Raw genomic sequence first — 16,550 nt, 5'->3', positions numbered from 1 at the left:
GACCTGGAGGCGTGGCCAATGCTGTTAACCACTCAAAACAGTGAGTGGTTAAAAGCTTTTATATTATGATATCCCTTCCTTTCCAGCGGGTAGCCGCAAGGCTCCTCCGCCCCCTACGTCCTGGACGGAGCCCCTCCCCAGCCCCCCGACGGGTCAGTTCTACTCCCAGGTAGGGCTGACCAGCCAGACCAGCGGCGAGTCCAACCCTTACATCAGCCTGGACAGCCCGCCTCCCTCGCCCCCGGAGCCCCCGGACTACCCGGCCAGCCCCCCCCAGCACCGCAGCGGCAAGCGGCGCTACACCTTCTCCAGGCCGCCGCGGTCCGAGGACACGGAGCGCTTCCTGGACGCTCTGAGCGAGCAGCTGGGCCAGAGGGTGGACATCGTGGATGACTTCCTGACCCCCGAGAACGACTACGAGGAGGTAGGATGTGTAGGGTGACCATACGTCCTCTTTTACCCGGACATGTCCTCTTTTGGGGGGCTTTCCGGCCTGTCCGGGAGGGGGGGGGGGGGGGGGGGCGTGTACTGTATCTGTGTATCAGTAGGGGGGGGGGGGGGGCTTACCTTAGCAACAAAGAAAGCGCTAACTCTCATTGGTCGTGTCATGAGTAAATGAGCGAATGAGATGCTGAGCAGACGCCAGAATCTTGTTGCCATGTCCGCTTATTTTCCGCAACTTCTGGACAAGATTTGGCTTGTTTTGCTGGCTTGTTTTTGGAGATATGTTTCCTTATTTGGCAACACTGCTGACAGGCTCCAGGCACACAGTGACAGCAACGAGACACGCACACACGCACACACACACACACACACACACACACACACACACACACACACACACACACACACACACACTGGACAGCACATACATCGCGCTGCCAGTCATTCATTCACAAAAGCTCATCTCTGACATTTTTTGTTGTACCGAATTAACCGATTAACCCATTTTGGGCAGGAACCCCTATATACCTTTCAGGACGGGAACCCCTTTTGGGGTTCCTGTTGCCATGTACAGTATATAGCAACATACATTTGTTGTAATTTTTTAATAAATATTTATATAGTTGTTCAGAAAGCTTAAGTCAGGATTTAGAAGGCGTTTTTAGAATAGGCCTCAGGTCTAAGGCAAAAAACTGTTAGGATTTGGAGAATCCCCTGAAGCGAATCTACAAGCTCACAACTTGTGAGTTTGTAGATCAGCTATTTTCCGCATGCAACCAAGTGTAAAATCAGCCATTACGACGCCATCAAGGCACCCCTGAAATTAATTAAAATTAATAGTCGACTAAATGAACTGTAGATTTAGTCGACTATAATCTTATGATATTTAGTCGACTAAAACTAGACAAAAACTAAAACATTTCAGTTGACTAAGATATGACTAAAACAAAATGGAATTTGATTCAAAAGACTATGACTAAAACTAAATCAAAATCTGCTGTTAAAATCACCACTGGGTATAATGCCAGGATGTTGTCCAGATGACTTTCCCCGACGACGAGGACATCCTGGACGACGACGACGACGACGGGATGGGCGTGGTCCAGGACGACGTCACCGAGGTGGACGGCGGCTTCGTGGCGCCGGAGCTCAGCAGCCCGAGCGACGTGCACAGCAGCTGCAGTGGCGAGGAGAACGCCTCCTCGCTCACCTACTCCTCCTCCTCTGACCACATCCCGCCACACCCCGTCACCCCGCCCCCGCCCCCGCCCGTCCAGTTCAACGACCCGCCGCCGCCGCCCCCTGCCGCCTCGCCGCAACAGCCGCAGCACCAGCAGCAGCAGCCGCCTCCTCCTCCGCCGCGGAGCTACACCCCCGACGACCACTCCCCCATGAGGATGTACGTGCCCGTCCGCCGCAAGTCGGGCCCGCCCCCGCCGCCGCCTCCCCGCAGCAACCCGCCGCCCAAGCGCCACTCGCTGCACAAGGTCAGTTTTGGTGGAAAGTAACTTTTTTTACCCATTAAAACTCTTTAACTGCCAGAGTATATACACAATCTATCTACCCCCTTCCCTGCCATAGAATAACATTGCAAAAATAGGTAAAATGTGAATTTTGTCTCCGTTTATTTTTTAACATTGAAGTGAATGGAGCAGAAAATCTTCGCATCGTGTTATCTCCTGCTTCCTTTGTGATAAACCAAAAATTTAAAAAACGAAAACTTTTTTATTCTTTTTTTTTTTTTCAAAAATCTCGTTTTTCTCGTTGATGGCTGGCTGAGCCATGCGGAGAAAAACGAGAAATCTCGTCAATGGCAGGAAAAGAGTTAAGACCCGGAACGCATCTGTCTGTGTCATTTTTTGATTTATTTTGGCTATTCAAAAATAGCAGATATACAAGCTTCATAGTGTCACGCTATATGAGCTTGTAGATCTGCTATTTTTGAAAAAATTATACCTAGGCTATTTGCAAATAGCCGATCTACAAGCTCACAACGCGTCGCATCGCGACGCGTTGTGAGCTTATAGATCCGCTACTTTCAAACATTTTAGTATGTTTACTTTTGGTACTTTTACTCAAGTACATTTTTAATTCCGGACTTTTACTTGTAACAGAGTACTTCTACATTGCAGACGTATTGATACTTTTACTTAAGTAAAACATTTCAGTACTTTTTCCACCACTGTAATTTAGTGGTATTGCTACTTTTACAAATAACAGTAACTCTTCCGCCACTGCATAAGGCTCATGCCAACAGAGAGGAGCTGCAGGCCCGGGCCACCATACAGGAGCTCAAGGCCTTCCAGGAGAGACAACAGGCCTACGAAGAGCAACAAGCCTACAAGGAGAGACAGGCCTACGAGGAGCAACAAACGTACAAAGAGAGACAGGCCTACGAGGAACAACAGGCGTACAAGGAGAGACAGGCCTACGAGGAGCAACAGGCGTACAAGGAGAGACAGGCCTACGAGGAGCAGCAGCTCTACCAGGAGCAGCAGGCCTACAAGGAGAGGCAGTACGAGGAACAGCGCATCTACGAGGAGCTGAAGGTGTACCAGGAGCAGCAGATACTGTATCAAGAACAGAAGGCCTTCCAGGAACGCCAAGCCTACGAAGAGCAGAAGCTCTACCAGGAGCAGAAGGCCTTCGAGGAGGAGCGCCAGGCCTACCAGGAACAGCAGAAGATGCAGCAGCAGATGTACCAGGGTCACCAGTCCCTGCCGGCACAGTCGTCCCCGCTGCCGACCCACTCCCTGCACCAGCTCCACCAGTCCCTGCCCCCGCTCCCCTCCCCGGAGTCCCTGGTCCAACATCACCTGGTCCAACATCAGGCCAACCACCCGCTGTACAAGATGCGGCAGCAGCCGCAGCCGCAGCCGCAGCAGCAGCAGCAGCAGCAGCAGCAGCAGGCGCTCGCGAGTCATCCCCAGCGGCGTCAGTCCCGTTCAGCCCCGACCGCTCACCAGCCGCTGGTCCCACAGGCCGGCCATGCCCTCCAGCAGGGGCAGCAGTACCCCGAGGGCATCTACCAAAGCCGTCGCAGCCTCAAGGCCCAGGCCCATCACGCGTCTGCCGAGATTCTCCAGCAGCAGATGCAACAAGCACAGGCCCATCACGCGTCTGCCGAGATGCTCCATCAGATGCAACAGGCGCAGGCCCACCACGCGTCCAATGAGATGCTTCACCAAATGCAACAGGCGCAGGCCCACCATGCGTCCAATGAGATGCTCCATCAGATGCAACAGGCGCAGGCCCACCATGCCTCTACTGAGATGCTTCACCAAATGCACAAAGCCCAGACCCATCATTCTTCTATGGAGCTTCTCCATCAAGCTCACCAGACGCACCAGGGGAAAACCCATCATTCCTCAACAGACATGCTCCATCAAGCTCACCATATGCATCAAGCCAAGGTCCACCACTCCTCCTCCGCTGAGCTCCTGCATGAAGCCCACCAAGACGCAGCGTCCGTCCCAGTTCAGTTCGGCCGGGACCCCCACGCAGCGCATCAGAGCCGAAGGAGTGTGAAAGGCCATCATCAGGCCCAGGAGAGACACCAGGACCAACAGGCGCACCCGGGCCTCCACCACCCCCAGCCTACCAAGCCCTCTCCTCAGAGACCTCACTCCATCCAGCACCCCCACTCTACCTCTCCTCAGATCCAACACATCCGCCATATGACCCCACAGCCCCTTCCACAAGACCCAAAGCAACAGATCCACCTCATCCACCGTCCTCAGAGTCAGGAGCCCCACCGGCCCCAGCCCCTGTTGTCCACGTTTCAGCCGTTGCAGCCTCACCAGCCCACGCTCTCCACGTTCCAGCCCGTGACCCAGCACCCGCAGCCGCAGCACCAAGCTCACACCTCCAGCCAAACCACCCGGCCACATTCTCAGCCCTCGCACCAGCTGCACCAGTCCCAGCCCCAGCCCCATGCCCATGCCCAGCCCCAGCCCCAGTCTCAGTCACACCACAAACAGCCCCACAGCCAGGGCCAGCCCCAGTCCCTCCCGCATACCCTATCTGACCCCTCTGAGCACAAGGAGGGGCCCCCTCCGGCTCCCCCCCTGCCCCCGCCGTGCTCGCCGCCACCCTTGCCCAGGCCCTCCCTCCCTCGGATGGACTCCAACCACATGAGCGTGAAGAGGCTTCGGTGGGAGCAGGTGGAGAACTCTGAGGGCACTATCTGGGGACAGGTGAGCATGTGGAGCGAGAGCTAAAGCTAAAGGGGCACTTCACCCATGTTGCACCCACGTCCTGTTTTAATGAAGTTGAGGACATAAACATGATGTCGGAGAGTGTTTTTCTTTTACGTTTTTGGGCGGTGCAACCGCCCCTCCCTATATGTGAGGTTTGGACATCGATCCAAATTGCACCCCCCATACCCTGCGCTGTGATTGGCCACCAGTGTACCCCCCTAACCCTGCACCGTGATTGGCCACCATGACTCTATTCAGGATGTGATTGGCTAGAAACACATGACACATGTGCATAGCCCTATAAATAGGACTATGCACGTAAAAAAAACAAAACAAATGTTTTCTTTTAAGTGAATCACTTCCATCACTGTGATGATCACTGTGACCACACCGCCCACTTCACACTGGGTGTGATTTTTTATTGGGGCGGTGTAGCCGCCCCCTATAAGTGAGTTTTGGACACCGACCAAAACATTTGTGTACCCCTAACCCTTCCATTGTTAATGCAAATCGATACTTTTTTCATATCAGCCAATCACATTACAGCTAGTGTCATCACCACTAACTGTAATGTGATTGGCTGACTTTGCAAATTCAGGACTGTGATTGGCTAGCGAAACACATGACACATGTGCAGCCCTATGAATAGCAGTATGGACTTTAAAAAAAGTCATTTATTCTTTTTTTAAAGTGAGTCATGTTGTGATGACCACACACCGCCCACTTCACACTGGGTGTGATTTTTTATTGACACAGAGGTGAATGTCAGTTCGACCTGGACTACAATGGACTACAGCCCCCATGTGGGCTGTAGTCCATTGTAGTCCAAGGAGGACTGACATTTACCTCTGTGGTGTTGCAAGGGAGGAAAAAAGCGCATATGTATTATATCCGTTACTTCATTAAAACAAGATTTGGTGTCCCTTTAACAAAATGTAACCACGGTTCTATGAATTCTGTATCACCGGAAGAGGTAACCCACGCTAAAGGCACCACCTCTAGTGGTCAGGAGGGATGAAATAGAAGTGAGGCAATGTGCAATTTAGCAGATTTAAGGCAAATTTACGTTGAGAATAACTTTGAAACACTTTGAATGATAATTACACTCAACCATCCCAGTGTATATGACTGCAGTTTTTTTTCTTCTTCCAGCTGGGTGAAAATTCCGACTATGACAAACTGAACGACATGGTGAAATATCTGGATTTGGAGCTGCACTTTGGGACACAGAAGAGTGCCGGTGAGTATATATGGATGTGTGCATTTCAAAAGTGGCACTAAGCCATTGTACATAGTCTGAACAACTCACAATCGCTTAATCATCCCCCACTTTTTGTTTTTGTTATGAATACATATCTTGTGTGGAGTACATTGACGGACCGTCATAAAAGATTATGGACCCCCCACCCATGCAATGGGTGGGGGGGGGGTCCAAACCTCACATATAGGGGCTGTTGCACCGCCCAAAAACTAGACTAAAATGTTAGGGAGTGGACTAGTGAAGAAGAGATCCAGTAGAACTAAAAGACTATGCTTTATGCTTAAGTGTTGCGCTCTGAAAATAGCAGATGTACAAGCTCACAACGCAACGTGTTGCGCTCTGAAAATAGCAGATCTACAAGCTCACAACGCGTTGCGCTGCGACACGTTGTGAGCTTGTCGATCGGCTATTTCTTCATTATGCAACCAAGTGTAAAATCAGTCATTACGACGCCATCAAGGCACCGCCAAAATATATTTTAGTCGACTAAATCATCTGTAGATTTAGTCGACTATAATCTTATGATATTTAGTCGACTAGATGACTAAAATATGACTAAAACTAAATCAAAATTTGGTGTCAAAATCAACACTGGCTTGACATCTCATCTTCAGAGTCGGAGTATACTTCGGCCCCATGGAAGATGTAGTGATTTGGTGCTTGGAACAGGTACTCACTTGTCCCAAGTCGCGTGCTGATTGGACTTCTGTTTATTTGACTGATCCAGCATCGACTGCCAACTTCGAGGTTGTTTCGGTTTTTTATTACTTCTGCAGCTTCTTCTTTTGGCACGTCCTCCATTGGCTCTGAAGACGCAGTTTTCTCTTTGTTAGGGTGCTGAGAATTTGGAAAAGGCTCTGGGGGTGTTACATCATCACCATCATCATCGGCCTTTGTGAAATTCTGACCTTCTGCCTTGTCTGATGGCTTGACTGAGTCTGTATTGCATGGACTATGTTCCTCCTGCACATTTCTGCCAGAACAAGAGATGTTGTTGCATGGGGAATGCTGCTCTGTGTGAGCTGGTAATCGAGGGGGCTTTTCTGTTATTTCATTGAGTATTAAGGCATTATAGCACAGCTGCTCAAAAACTCCGGCTAATCGGTGACAGAGCTCATTAATGATGATGTCACAGTCCCCTAGTAGCTCCACGTCGAAGTTGAGGTGAGGCAGAGGTTCCCGATTTATCAGTATCTGAGGGACATCGTGAGGAATGGAGTTTGGGATGAGAGCAACCGGTTGGACTTGAAGCGATGAGCCGATTACTATCAAAAGGTCCACCTCATCCTTATCCTTCTCCATGGCTCTGTGGAACGTTTCCGGAAGATCCTCTCCAAAAAAGACAATATCAGGCTTCATGATTGCCAAGGGGATATCTGGGGGACATCGTGGACAGCGGGGCACGACCTGGTTAAAGATGTCTTCCCTTACAGCCTCACAATCCACATTGTGCTTACAGATGAGACATCCTGCGGTTGAAAATGACCCATGACACTGGATAATCCTCTGAACACCGGCCACGTGTTCTAAAGTATCGATGTTCTGTGTGTAATTGCGTAACAGCTTCCCCTGCTTATCCAGCATAGATATGAACTTGTGACAGGGTGATGGCTGGAACTGACCTGGGTAAATCTCCTTCGCAAATTTGAAGAAGGGTCTTGGGTCTCTTCTGAAGTACTCGATATCAAACATTGCATGTGGGTCTGCAAGATCAGGGAAATCTACAGCAAGCCTTGCATAAATTCCATCCCTGGAACGAAAGTCAGGTATTCCACAGGAAACGGACACCCCGGCACCGGTCAGAACAAGGATCTTTTTACTTTCGTGGAGCAGTCTGACCACATCCTCCAGGGTGTTAATGTCCTCGCGCTTCTTTCTTTTCGGAGGTTCTGAGATATGAATTATGATCTGCCACAATGTCATGTCATCTAGATCCGGTGGAAGTACAGTGTCTGGAAGCAAGTCATTCAGGATGCTCCTCGGGTCAGTCTCTCTCATGGTGTGCCGTTGGATGAAACCGTAGGAAGTTGAGCTCGCATGTGAAGATCTGTCATCTTCGTCGTTGATGTTTTCCTCACCGTGCCCGAGAACATCTGGAGCCGCTCCCTTTGTTCCATGAAGAGCGCGGTTCTCATGTGGTTCCACGGCTCTGCTGTGGGTCTGTGGGATCAGCAGCAGCCCCGGTCCATTGTCTTCGCCTAGTGCCGCCGCCGCCACCGGGGCCTGTTCTGCCACCAGCATCACCGGCTCAACCTCCTCCTTCTCTGCCTCCTCCTGCTGCCCGCAATTGAGCTCAGCCTCCCGGTGCCCCTCGGCGGCCTCCGGTGTGTTTGAGACCTGTCCCGTCTCCGTGCTTTTCAGTCCATAATCTACCACCGCGACGATCCTGGACCTTTTCGCCGCAGGTTCGTCCTTATTCGAGGCACTTGAGCGGACCCTGCCAAGAGTAGCGCTCTCCATGTCCACCATAGGTTATCTACCAGTGTACTTAGTGCAGTATCCGTTATCATAGTACCTGGAGGTACTATGACATCATACTGATGACATCATGGATCTTCCATATACTGTATGGGGATATTGTGGATTAATATCGATACACTTTCACTCCCCAAAATGCATATTGTGACTTCTTGGGTCAAATGTGATCAAACCTTAAATGTTTTACTGGACGGGTACCAGAGCATGTGAGCGGAGCGGAGCGCGAGCGGAGCGACGCGATTTTGACGTGAGCGCGGAGCTGGTTATAAAAAGGTTGGAGCGCTACTCAGAGCGAGGACCGCCTCCCGCTCCAGGCCGCCCTCGCGGGGGCCGCGCACCGAATGTTTGAGCATGCCCGGTCGCACGGACTCAGAGACACACAGACATCCGCAGTGCACAGCGCACCGAGATTTCATTAGAATTTCTACTTTCTTTTTCCTTTCTTTTTTTTTTACTGTTGAGCGACCCGCTTTGAGCGGAGCGTGGAGCGAGATTTGCGCAAATCAACGTGAGCGAGGAGCGACGGGGAGCGGAGCGTGGGGGGAGTTGACGTGAGCGAATAGCGAGCGTGAAACCGGCCCCCTGGAGCGCCGAGCGGCATTTCCACCCGCTCCGCTCCGCTCACGTGCTCTGACGGGTACCCTTCCAGTCATCTGTTGCCGTCCCAGGCACTTCCACACCCCAGGAGTTCTCAAACCGCAAAAAAAACCTGTTAAAACAACTACAGCAGACCTGAGCCACGAGAGGCACCACCTCGATGCGAGTCGCCACGGCAAGCGAGTCGCCGTGGCGAGCGGCGACTGAGCTCGGTTCGAGGCTCTCCCTAGGCTGGCAGAGGGAGAGTAGCGCAATTGGCACTGGATGAAAAAATGGGTTAGAAAATCGTGGGATGAAAATATAAAAAGAAAATTAAAATAATATGTGCTGCTTGTGCAGAATCATAATGGCGCTAAAGAGCTTCGAACACATATACAGTATACTATATACTGTATATATTTGTTGTATTATAAGAAAGGTTATATAACACATATTTATATAATATAAAGTCAACCCACAATGCAATTTTAATATAGGATGTCTGGCATTTAATTTTCAACTAAAATGTCATGATCCTGACAGCCCTAACATTGCCTAGGGCAATTATTAAAATGTAAAAGAGCGAACAAAGAACATGAACAGCTCTCTAGCTCTTATGCTGCCTATAGCACCAGGAGGCTATACACTGTATTGCCTGCTGATGCTATAGGCAGTCCTTGCAGAGGGCTACCTGTCCCTTCATGTAGTCTCGGCAAGGACAGACACGCTTCAGTGAAGCATGTGCGTCGGCACAGCTGAACAGGAGTTGGTCCGACTGAAAGACGCAGTGGCGGCGAGTCTCGCTGTAAGCTGGAACCACTGTGTCGGCACTGGACTCCATCGTCCGACAGTCTACACCGAACCTCGCCAGGTCCTTGTGGTTCTTGAGGTGCTGAAAGAAGGACGGCTCACAGATGAGCTGGGCCTCCTGGCACACTTGCGTACAGGACCTGCCCGGATCTGCCAGCTTCACCTGAAGAGCGCTGAGAGGAGGCCACATCACCTTGCCGTGACAGAAGTCCTGGTTCTCAATAAAGGCGTTCACTCTCTGCAGCATCACCTCAGAGGTGAACTCATAGGGCAGGTAGGGCTCAATCTTCTGGCTCATGATGGAGCGGATGGCTCTCTCCACCTCGGCAGAGTTTTCAACGTCGACCGTCCACACATGAGGCTGGCCGATGTACACCTCTGCATATGGATTCTGAGAAGTCAACTGTCTCCGGGTGGGCTTGTTCTTAAAGCTCATGGGCGGGTTGAACTTGGGGTTAATGTAGGCGCAGCCATTGGCTATGGCCTCCAGAGGAGCAGGACCCTCGGCGATGGTGCCCAGGCCCACAAACACCTTGCTCTCTCGTAGGAGGAACTGTAGGTCTCGTCCGCTCAGAAGCCCATGGTTCTTCACGTAGTCGGGCATGTGTGTAGCGGTACCGTGCACGGTGCCATGCACCTCCATATATCTGTGGATGATGTCCAGGTATTTCTTCTTGTCATTATAGTATCTGTCCTCTTTTCCATACACCAGGGCCTGGTTCTGCCTCTTGATGTCACCGGCGCTGGGTTTCTCCTGCTTCACCACGAAGCCCAGGAAACTGTTGTCTGGAGTGTGGGGGAAAAAGGTGTAAAACTGCTGAGGGTTGAGGTTCAACATTCCCCACACCGTCTCGAGGCCTTTGGACTGTGCATAGTGGGCGTGGTTGAATGCTGGCTCCGTCCCAAAGGAGTCCAGAACCCGCATCATGCACTGGTATTGAACCCAGGAGGGTCCCAGGGTTTTCTTAAAATCTTTGAGTCCTATAATGTCAGTGTAGATCAGCTCTACCGCCTTGTCACCCTGGGCGGGGCAGCTGGACTTCCCCGTCCCGCTGCCCATAGTCTCTTTAAGCTCGGCCAGGGAGGCGGAGATGTGGACGTCGTGTCCCAGCAGGTACAGTGTGGCGATGAGGTCACTCCACTGGACAAGTTCTCCCAGCGGGCCCCCGCTGAACGCAGTGTCCGCCATCTTGAAGTTCGACTGCAGGCCCAGGTGCAACAGGATCTTCTTCCTCCGGCGCTTGGTGAGGTTCTGTTTGTCAGCCAGTGAGCGGACGGCGCTGACCCAGGACTCTGCCATGTGCTCGATTCTCAACCTCATCCAACGAAGCTCTTCCCTGCCGGACATCACCCGGTACAACTCCTCAAAGCTGGTCCTGATGTCCGTCGTCTGTCCACTCCTGTCCTGGTCCTCGGCGAGCGTCTTTGTCCTCCAGGGTAAACGAGGACACCAGTGTTCTACCTCACTGAGGTAGATGAAGAAGGAGCAGGTTGATCCATCCACGCCGTACTTGCTGTAGCAGGGGTCTGACCGCCACGTGTCTTTCATCCATTCGAGCTTGCCCTCGCAGCGAGGGAATCCATCCAGCGGGGGGAGCTCACGCTTCTCCCGGACTTCCAAGTTCACCTCAGCGTTGGCGGCGCTGGCCCCCGTGGACTCCAACTTGCCCTGCCACAGCATGATGTGATCTAACAACACAGAGGACCTTTGGGTCTCCTCCGCCAGGGCCTTGGTGTAGCGCTCGCCGAGTTCCAGGACCTGCCGGTGAAGCACTGCGCTGCCCTCGTGGCGGCTGGCCCGCCGCCGGGCGTTGAAGTGCAGCAGGGTCATGCCCCACATGAAGCCGAAGCTCAGCAGGAAGAAGACCAGCTTCTGGGACGACCGATTCCACAGGCGGCTGGTGGCCATGGCCATACTACGTCGAGCGAGAAGGAGAGAAAAGGGGGAGGGCGCTAATAGGTGTCCAGTTGGAGTTCAGCCTCCGTTGGATTAGAACAAACAAAACACCACTGATTCAGATGGTTTAATACATATAATCAGTTTGGAAATCAATATACTGTAGTTCGTGTCTCCCTCACTTATTTAGATGTACTGTGGCTGCAGAAAAACGTTCATTCCATCAGTGAATGTGAACTTGACCCGACTTTACATTTGGGCTTTATTACCTTAGTAAACCTTTTCAATCGCTAGTTTCAAGTCTTCTTTTGCACAGCATGATATGCGGTTTTTTTTAAATTATAAATAGCAGATATACAAGCTCATAGCGCGGCACAGAGTGCAAATGTGTGCACATCTTTGAATATATATACCAGTAAGACTCCCTAATCGGGAGATAAGCGACCGTAGGTCACATGGCATTTTATGTGAGCTGCAGTGGCAGGGGGTCCTCCACTGGGGGCGCCACCACTTTTGCATCCGTTCTGGAGCACCAGGAGTGGGTGGTCCCCGGGAATGCCCCGTGAGCAGCCCCGTTGGGGTGGTCATTTGGTAATTTGTCCACATGTGCTCATTTTCTACACTTGGGGGTCCCCGAGGCCGCTGGGGGTCCCTGGAGCTCCGGGGGTCCTTGGAGGGTGTAGTTTGGCAGGTAAGGAGTGTGTGTGCAAAATCTGGCATGGATCGGGGCAACGGGTGCGGAGATATGAGCAGGCCAAAAGTGTGACGGACGTGTGTGACGGAGTGACGTGACGGACGGACACCTGGAGCAGGTTTCTATAGTAAGTGCGACCTACGGTCGCAATAACATATACTCACAAATAGCTTGTATATCTGCTTTTTTTGAATAGCCAACGTATAGAATATGGATAAAGGGGTTCAATTGTATTACCAAATTTAGCTGGGGACCCCCTGGTCCTATTTGATGATAAAGCAGGGCATTCTTTTGGGGCTTGTGATTGGGTTCTACTGAGTGAAGACACACCCTTCGCTCCCCTTCACACCAATAGCACACTGTTTCCGGTTACACTCACAGGCATTTTCCCGCTGCACTAGAGGCTTCAAAATGGGGCAGGTCAGCTGTTTCGTAAAACCGGATCTCCATATATGCCCATATTATGGGCATATCGGTCGGATAGACAGTTCTGGACTTTGCATCAGGCATCGCACTCCCTCGGGTCCTCGGCGATCCGCACGCAGAGTTTGAGGTCGATCTGTCGGGTAGTTCTCGAGATACGCGAAGGATGTGTTCGGACGCACGCGCAGAGATATTTTGCGTAATTTATAACGCGACTACGCCATTGGGAACGATGCCCGTTGGGAACGATGCCCATTGGAACGATGCCCATTGGGAACGCATGCCCGTACTGTTATGCATTACAGCCTGTACCCGTTGTCAGAGTATCTGTTGTACTGGACCTGTCTGTCTTTGCCATTTTTATGCCCATATATATCTGTATCTGCCTGTCCATGTCCCTTTTATACCCATATATGGAGATCTTTGATGCCATCAATATATGCCCATACACGGCGATCTGAGTGACCTCACACCGGGCTCTGCGCTCGGTTCTCGATATACGCGTAGGACAGTCACAGATGCACACGCTCGCCGCGCGCACGCACGCACACACACACACACACACACACACACACACACACACACACACACACACACACACACACACACACACACACACACACACACACACACACACACTTACACAGAGACAGACAGACACAGATTTGCTCAATTCACAGAAGGATGGAAGACAACAGTGGTCGGACCGGGATAAATCTTTGCCCAAACACGGAGATTACGTCATCCGTGACGTGTCTGACATCATAGACCGGCCACATGAAGTCCTGTCCAAAGTGCTTCAACAGAATACAAACATGCTAAGAGGTGCGACAGACAGTACAGAGTATTGGCGTTATAGCAGTCTCAACCCTTCACTATCATCAGTTGCGCGCAATGGAGAGCCGGTCGGCCACAGTGGCCACGGGTGGGGGAGGTAATCGGAGAAGAGGAGGAGGTGGTGGTAGTGGTGGTGGTGGGAGCAGGGGAAACAAGGATTCAGGTGGAGGCCGGGGCAGAGGAGGTGGAGGTGCAGGCCCCCACCGTGGCCGTGGAAAAAGAGACCATCACCGTGGAAGTGGACGTCGAGGCCCGGATGAAGGAAATGACGTGGAACTGGAGGATGATGATGATGATGATGATGGGACTGAGGAGGTGTTCTCCAGGAGGAAGCTGGAGTCCAACTGGGATCGGTACGCTGCGTGGGAGCAAGAGGGGGGGGGCACTGCCGACGACGACACTCCCACACAGAGAGGAACAGACTACCATGTGCTGCTGGAGTCAGCGGGGGATTCTTTCGCCCAGTTCCGTTTTGCCGAGGAGAAGGACTGGGGAATGGACTCCTCCTCCTTGGCCGGTCAGATGGACCTTCCAGCGCTGGCACGGTCTCTCCAGGAGATGCCTCTCCATCAGAAACTGAACCTCCTGGAGGCTGAGCTGGAACAGGTATCGACGCCGGTAGAGCTGCCCGTTTTGACCAAAACGCCACCAAAACCGGCCGTGGTTTGTTGCGAGGCCGCCGCATTCGCTCCGCCTGCCCGCGCGGCTTTCAGAAGACTCGACGCGAGCCAGGGAGTTTCCCGGGCTACGAGCCATTCTTCTTCCCCTCGGCGTTCTCGTAAAGCGGCCGAGCCGCCCGTGGACGACGACGCGGAGCTAGACCGGCTCCTCGGTTTACGCGAGCCGCCGCCGTCCGCCTCCTCGGGAGCTCCTGTGGATGGAGAGACTTCTGCTCAAGATCGAGTCGATACGGAGACGCATGCATTTCCAGTATCCCATGGTCAACAACGTGCAGAGCCTGAAGGAGAAGGGAAGGAGGCGCTTCCAGAGGAGAAGGAGGAGGTGGCTCTGCCTTCCGAGGCCACCCCGGTCAAACGGGAGATGACAGAGGAAGACCTGGAGGACTGGCTTGACGGCATGATCTCATGACCAGTGGTGGATAAAGTACTCACATTTTTGAGTGGTGCCAACCACTCATATATCTGACTTTGTCCGTGTGTCCGTATGTATGTATGTCTGTCCAATAAACAAACATTGATGACAACGTCAATACGGGGTCAATACGGGGCTCATCAAAGGCACCACTCTCTTCACACAGGGTGTGATTTTTGGGGCGGTAGCGCATTGTAACAGGGACAGACTCCTGCGTGTTACTCGGCTGATACCGACAATAAGCCACCTCCCGACCTACTTACTTACTTACTATAAGTGAGGTTTGGACACTGACCAATCCTGCACCGTGATTGGCCAATAGTCTACAACGCAGTCTACAACCCTAACCCTTCCACAGTCAATGCAAATCTATACTTTTGCAAAGTCAGCCAAATCACATTACAGCTAGTGTCATCACCACTAGCTGTAATGTGATTGGCTGACTTTGCAAATTCAGGACTGTGATTGGCTAGCGAAACACATGACACATGTGCAGCCCTATGAATAGCAGTATGGACTTAAAAAACACATTTATGGTTTTTTTAAGTGAGTCATGTTGTGATGACCAAACACCGCCCACTTCACACTGGGTGTGATTTTTTACTTAAGTAAAAAGTATCAATACTGCAATGTAGAAGTACTCTGTTGCAGGTAAAAGTCCGGAATTAAAAATGTACTTTAGTAAAAGTACAAAAGTATTGGCATCATAATGTACTTAACTTTTTACCGAAAGTAAAAGTACTCATTATGCAGAATGTTCCAAGTTTTTAAATGTACAAAATGTATAAAAATCTTTTGAAAATAGCAGATCTACAAGCTCACAATGTGTTGCGATGCGACGCATTGTGAGCTTGTAGATCGGCTATTTTCAAATGGCCGGAATGAATATAGGGGTTGAAGTTGTATGTTTGTTTTGTAATATACTGTATATATATATGTTTTTAGTAACTAGTAATTATTTGAAGTACTCCACTTCAAATAATTGTAGTGGAGTAAAAGTACAATATTTGCCTCTGAGATGTAGTGGAGTAGAAGTAAAAGTACTGAACGGGAAATACAGGAAAAGTACAGTACTTGAGTAAATGTACTTAGTTACTTCACACCACTGCTCATGACCCTCAGCATCAGAGTCCATTTACAGAGAAAAACACTTCATTTCATCAAGATTGAGATGGGGGTCCATGGCCAAATACATATCATTTCGGGGGTCCTTGACATGAAAAAGTTTGAGAACAACTCATTATAGCAACATATGTTTTTTTTTAAAATCACACCCTGTGTGAAGAGAGTGGTGCCTTTGATGAGCCCCGTATTGATGTTGTCATCAATGTTTGTTTATTGGACATACATACTGTACATACGGACGGACACACGGACAAAGTCAGATATAGGAGTGGTTGGCACCACTCAAAAACTGTCATGATTTAGAAGACATTTCTAGAATCCCCCAGAAGCAAAGATTTGAGTTTAAAAAGTTTGCAAAAATATACATATATTCAAAGATTAGCAAAAAAAAATCCATGATTTTTCAAAAAAACATAGCAGATCTACAAGCTCATAGCGCGGCACTCTGTGCTGTGCTATGAGCTTGTATTGTATATCTGCTATTTTTGAATAGCCAAAACAAATCTTAAAATGACACAGATGCGTTCCGGGTCTTAATGGGTTAAAGTGCCTACTGCAAGCACTAACTTAAAGTTATACAGTGCAGGTTCACAAATAGCGATTTTTAGCAGCCTCTGCTGGTCATTAACGTCACTGCAGGCCGTTCATTTATTCCTGCGTTACCCAGAATTCCATTTGTTTTCACCGGAAGAGGGAAGCGTTTCAAAAAGCGTT

At 50.7% G+C, this 16,550-nt stretch overlaps 3 protein-coding genes across 3 annotated transcripts in view; 1 reads left to right on the top strand and 2 right to left on the bottom strand.

The window, feature by feature from the left end:
- Nucleotides 1–16,550, top strand: part of grid2ipa (glutamate receptor, ionotropic, delta 2 (Grid2) interacting protein, a) — a gene marked incomplete at both ends in the record, with an annotated part of 83,719 nt that overhangs the window by 57,030 nt on the left and 10,139 nt on the right. Inside the window, 4 exons of the mRNA XM_084070834.1 lie at nt 87–424; nt 1,473–1,948; nt 2,702–4,640; nt 5,796–5,883. Coding sequence (XP_083926960.1) covers nt 87–424; nt 1,473–1,948; nt 2,702–4,640; nt 5,796–5,883 — 2,841 coding nt within the window. The remainder of the gene's footprint in view (nt 1–86; nt 425–1,472; nt 1,949–2,701; nt 4,641–5,795; nt 5,884–16,550) is intronic.
- On the bottom strand, nt 6,490–8,373 carry LOC311055744 (NAD-dependent protein deacetylase sirtuin-1-like; the record flags this gene model as incomplete). The annotated part of the gene is made up of 1 exon (XM_084072012.1): nt 6,490–8,373. The coding sequence occupies one exon, from the start codon at nt 8,371–8,373 to the stop codon at nt 6,490–6,492; it is 1,884 nt and encodes a 627-aa protein (XP_083928138.1).
- On the bottom strand, nt 9,623–11,677 carry LOC311055743 (alpha-1,6-mannosylglycoprotein 6-beta-N-acetylglucosaminyltransferase A-like; the record flags this gene model as incomplete). The annotated part of the gene is made up of 1 exon (XM_084072011.1): nt 9,623–11,677. The coding sequence occupies one exon, from the start codon at nt 11,675–11,677 to the stop codon at nt 9,623–9,625; it is 2,055 nt and encodes a 684-aa protein (XP_083928137.1).

This window comes from Gymnoscopelus microlampas (assembly GCF_963454915.1).
Source record: "Gymnoscopelus microlampas genome assembly, chromosome: 11".
NCBI classification, from domain to species: domain Eukaryota; kingdom Metazoa; phylum Chordata; class Actinopteri; order Myctophiformes; family Myctophidae; genus Gymnoscopelus; species Gymnoscopelus microlampas.
Note: the sequence above shows the minus strand (reverse complement) of the source record. Positions and strands in the feature narration are given on the sequence as shown.